Source organism: Pinus tabuliformis, chromosome 9, assembly GCF_031772625.1.
Source record: "Pinus tabuliformis cultivar Carrire ecotype Pingquan chromosome 9, CPIR1, whole genome shotgun sequence".
Classification (NCBI taxonomy): domain Eukaryota; kingdom Viridiplantae; phylum Streptophyta; class Pinopsida; order Pinales; family Pinaceae; genus Pinus; species Pinus tabuliformis.
Window position 1 is genome coordinate 657,888,998 of NC_142307.1, and position 5,687 is coordinate 657,894,684.

The 5,687-nt window shown below is 33.7% G+C and overlaps 1 protein-coding gene across 1 annotated transcript; it reads right to left on the bottom strand.

Annotated features, from left to right (window-relative positions):
- Positions 1-4,101: 4,101 nt before the first annotated feature.
- On the bottom strand, positions 4,102-5,105 carry LOC149150379 (uncharacterized). Its single transcript, XM_089445549.1, has 2 exons — positions 4,984-5,105; positions 4,102-4,312 (listed from the first exon to the last, which is right to left on the bottom strand). Exons 1-2 carry the CDS (start codon positions 5,103-5,105, stop codon positions 4,102-4,104), a joined length of 333 nt encoding a protein of 110 aa, XP_089301675.1.
- Positions 5,106-5,687: the final 582 nt, after the last annotated feature.

Sequence of the window (5,687 nt, forward strand, 5' to 3'; positions counted from 1 at the left end):
AAAACATGGACTACAATCGATTTGCAACAACATCAAAGGATCGTTCAGCACAATCAAAGAAATCAGGAAAATCAGACCTATCGATTCAATCAAGATCAATGAACAAATTAACAGAATTATCAGAGTTTGATCAAATATATCAAAGACAAGTAACTGACACACCTATTTTCAATTGTTCATCATGTGAAACAACATTTTTCAAAAGAGACATCTGCTTTGTGAAACAAGAAAGTCAAGCAAAACAAAATAAGATTAGGAAACTATCAACTAGTTTCGAGAATGTTAAATCTCGTGTTGAAAATTGCTACACTTGTAAACACTGCAAAAAAGAAAATGAACATGAAACAATTGCTAAATATGCAGTTCCTGAACAGATAAGAAGAAACAATGGCACTAGAACACTCACAGAACTCACTGAACTAGAAGAAAGACTAGTTGCATTAAGATTGCCCTTCTTGTAAATAAAAGAAATGGGCCATCGACATAAGAAGTCGCAAATAGGCTTAACTGGAGGAGTCATCAATGTCCCCACTAACATTTCCATAATTCAATCTACATTGCCTCGAACTATAAAAGACACTGACACGGTTTCCGTTGTTCTCAAAAAGAGTTTAAGATTCAAAACTGCTTATGCATTTGGTCGAGTTCGAGTTCACAAAGTGATGAAAGCATTAAAACAATTATGCAAAAGGATGCTTTACAAGCTCGAGAACGCTACCATAAATGACAATTGGAAAGAGGCATTCCTACAAAACCAAGAGGCATATCAAAGTTCAAGTGACGCTGAAGATAGCGAACACGATAACCAAGACAACGATGAACCAACGACAAAAACATTGGTCCATGGATTCATTGATGCACACATTGTCCATGACCTTGTAAATAAACAAATTAACATTGCACCTGCTGGCGGATACATGCCATTAGGAATCTTCAAAGATAAGTACTCAGAAGAAATGAGTTTCCCATCGCTTTTCTATGGCAACAAACGCCCAGCTGACATCTCCAAAAACTTTACATATCAAAAGATTTGCCACTGGGAAGTGCTGCATAAAAACCACGATTTTTCTTATCATACTACAAACCTGTTCTATAAAGCAATTCGCATTATCATAAATCAGGTGTTGAATACAATGTGGATTAGAATTAGAAAAGGGCAGTTGAAAGGTAGAAAACTAGTTGCAAAAGACGTTAAGTCAAAACCAAACCTAGATCGTATTTTAAATTCTGACATTGGGTACATGGACCTAAAAACAATTCGTACCTCACCTGACTACCACCAGCGAATACGAAACAAACTCTATGCAATGATACGACAACTAGAGCTGCCCGCTTTCTTTGTCTCCTTTAGTAGTGCAGAGCATCTTTGGGATCCTTTAATGCATGCATTGAGAGACATAAAACAAAACACTAGAAGACCAAATACAAATGAACTTGATGAAAATGAACCTAGCTCATTAATAAGAAACGACCCTATTACTTGTGTACGTTACTATAGATCTAGGAGGGATGCACTACATCAATTGATATATCATGATCACAAGTATTATGGAGAGCTCACTGACCACTTCTATGTAACCGAATTCCAAAACCGGGGCAGTGAACATGAACATGGCTTACTTTGGATAAAATCTGCACCAATCTATGGTCAAAATACAAATATTGAAGTCGAACAATTCGTTGACAATTACTTGTAAACTAATTCACTCTTACTTGCAAGTGAACTTAGAGTTCTACAACACCATTGTCACACAAAAAGTTGTAGGAAGCGTGTCATTTATATATTCTGCGAGTGTACAAATATATATAAAACTAAACAATAAACAAAAAAAAGCAAAACCGTGTCATTTATTTTAATAATATTAGTTTTTTAGATTATGGTTTCAACAATGTTACAATGTTAATCCTAAAAAAACAGTTCTAAAAATAACACATTTGTTCAAACCAAGGGTTGGTTTTATGATTTTGATTGCAATAATACTGGTTTTCAAAACCATAGTTTCAAACTACTTGTAATTCAAATCACCAAAAAAGGGAAATATTAGAAGCACCACTTTCCAATTTGGGGTTTGATCTAATGCCATTTTCAAACAAGTTGGACTTTTTACGCTGAATAAAAGAATACTATTGCTAGCACCATTTTTTATTTAAGGTTATTGTTTGGAACATTATGAGGTTTTAAGACCATCGTAGTAAAAATTTATAATTTTAATTTAAAAAAAAGGTGATTCTAAGAGAAGCACTTTTTGAAATATGGGTAAAAGCATTCATTGTGACAAAAAAAAATTAGAACCTTGAAAGGGTTCTTGTCGAATTGGTAAGTATGGTATAAGCTCAATTGCTCTTTCATCACATTTTCTAATTAACATTATAAGGGAAATCAAAATTTCTAATTAATATTTTCAAATGTTCAAATGAAAAATGAGTTTATGAATAAAAAAATTCTAATAATCATTTTCGACAAATATCTAATTAAGCAATTTAGCTTTCTTCTTTGAGTACTATAAATGTGAAGAAAACACTTTGAAAACATACATAATGGCAAGGAGAAGCATCATCATGTTACTACATATGGGGCTTTCTTCGAGAGGTGCATTCTATAGTCCAATATGTAGGCGATGTGTAAGTATGTCACGTCTCCAATAAAATAAAATAAAAAATAAATTAATAAATTAATGTCAACCCAAAACAAAAATGAAAATAACCATATAGATAAATAAACTACAATACAATTCAAGGCAAAGAATCGAAAATTCTGCTCCAAAATATTTTAATATTTCTTTTAATTAAATATTTATAAAATGAGTCTTTTAAAGTAAAAATTATGTCGTATGGATATATTAAAAAAATTAATGACATTAATATTTTCACATAAAGTTGTAATATTTGAAAATATTAATTTTGTTATCATGTCTAATATTAATATTAACATAGGTCCATCCTAACTCAATGTTTATCAAGCCTGCCTATATACAATCTTTTTTTACTATGAAAAGAGATTTTATCTTTATTAGAGAAAATTTTAGGAGCTACTATTGACAAATAGCCTAATTTTCTATAAAAACCCTATTTTCAAATATCGTCATTTTCTATAAAAACCCTATTTTCAAATATCGTCAAAAAAATGACGCACATCGAATAGTGTCACAGAAATATTGGAAGGTTTAGAGGGTAAGGTTGGAGAAAGAGACCAAGCAATACCCATAGCTCACCACATGTGTATCAAAGACCTTCCATTCAAATGAGGAAAAATGAAAAAACACATGGAACGGTCTGACTGGAAGTACTAGAGAGTAAGGTTGAAAGAAAACAGAAAACTAGATAACGCCATTCATGTCAATGAATCCAAACAAGTCACTTCACTGTACTTAACAACTCCAGACTCGTCTCGTTATTTAGAGTACCTCGGATGATCAATTAAATTGACTCTTACACTTCACGAGCCGCTCGTTTATGATACTGGTTGTTGTTTTTAAAAAATTCAGTATTTTGACTTTGATTGTTAGGGTGTTCCACCAAGATCAACTTTATTGGCCAATTCGACAAGCATAGAGGAGTTATAAATCAAATAAGCTTCTCACTCTATTTTTATAAGGTCTCCAAAACATCTTATCAAAGCGTGTGAAGGGAGAAACAGGTTGGAATTCAAAGCGGAGGAAAAATAATTAAACAATGGACCTAAGTCCTCTAATTGTGTCAAAATACCAAGTCTCTAAGTCACCATTCATAGTTGGCTACTAAAAATTAAAAAAATCCCCTAATTGCGTCATAATACCAAGTCTCTAAGTCACCATTCATAGTTGGCTATTAAAAACTAAAAAAACCCAAAGAAGTGAAACGTTGACAACAATGCAAAAACTTAATCTTCATAAAAGGCGGGTTTGCTTGTATTTGATAAACATGATTCTCTACGTTTGCAATTTTGCAACTCGTGACAAATACTTTCAAACGTTAGGATTTACATTTTGGTAACCTCAAATAATGAGTGCCACATCTCTACCAATCTTCAGCGAAATTACAAGTATTGCTAGGTGTTTTTTTGTTTTTTTCATGGAAAGTATGGCGCGACGAATAACGAATTACAGGTTGATAGACTGCCAGTCAATGCTCAAATTTGTAATGCTTGTCCACAGCTACAGAGACGTCCCATTTGCAGCTTGTCCCCTTTGGAATGACCACCAAATCTCCTGCACCAAAATCCACGTACTGGTCTGAAGATCCTTTCATATATGCTCTCACTTTACCTTTCACAAGGTAAAATGTCTCCTCTGCGTCGAATTTCAGGGGAAACTTGCCTGGAGGACATGCCCATCTGTTACACAGGAAATAGTTAAGGAGTTTGCTTCATGATTTGGCCGTCCTTAATATTGCTGGGTATTTTGTTAGTTAACTTTTACTTTTAGTTTAAATACCCTTCATTAAAAACATCCTTAAAAAAATGTTTTTTCAAAATATTCATTCTTAAATTTTGAAAATATTTATTCTTAAAAATCTATTTTTCATTTTGATAGGAATATTAAACTGTATGGCTTGAGCAGAATACATGGCTATTTTTATGTTCATAGCAAATTTTAGAAATATTTCAAAATTTGACAAGATATTACTGGAATACTCTATTGTTTGACCTCCCTCTCCTGGAATACTCTATTTCAAAACATGCAATCCATTTAAGTTCAACCTGATAAATCACCATGAAAAACTTACAAAATTCATATACATTACTGGGTACACTAAATGCTTTGAGTTCAGTTTTCAAACCCATGTGCTGTATGTTTCGGCCAACCAATATACATGATTGGGAAGAAAGTTCATTACAGGGAATGCGGAATTTTTTCATGAGTATTAAACTCTATGCGTTCATAAGATCCTCAACCTAAATCTGGACAAACAGATGTACCTTCCCATGATAATTTCATGCACAGGAGCTATATATATTGATCAGTAAGAACATAACAACGAAATGAATGAAGAGATGAAACTTACTTAGGCCAAGAGCGAATATCGAGATCAGACAAGCAAGACTGCGAGGGGCGCCTCTCGATTCTGACTCCATATTTCTCCTCCACATTCCCACAAGCACCCTGATTCCCAATCCCTTCTGGCATATCAATATATTAACTGATCGATCAATCATTCGCCTGACTATCTATGATATATCTATGCCTTAAATTGGGAATTATAAGCTCTATATTCGGTCCCAGTTCCCTTCATATTATCCCATGGAATCAACGAACCGACCCAGTTTCTTCTTTCTGAAAACGAAAACTACTCATGGAAAATGATACCAAAAAGAAAGTAAATGGGGTCAAATATCTACAGACAATACGATGCAAAATATGGGCGAATACACGCGATCTTAACGATAAGATTTGGAGAGAGTAATCGTTTAAAGAACGTGAAAAAGCATGTAAGCTCACAAGGTCAAAGGTGGAGGAAGATTTTGTACGTTACATGAATGTAGCACCTCCATTAACTGATGTGCACTTTGAGACGATCCAACGAGATATGTCTTCTCCAATATCCTTGGAAATATAGATGCACGTGCACATACTCCTGGGATATGTAGATGTGATATTGTTTGGAATGGTCCGCAGGTGTCATTTTCTTATATCTTATTGAAGCATGATGATTTTTTCTAACTTGAGAGCGTTTAACTCAAGCGTTTAACCTAATTAACTCAAGCGTTT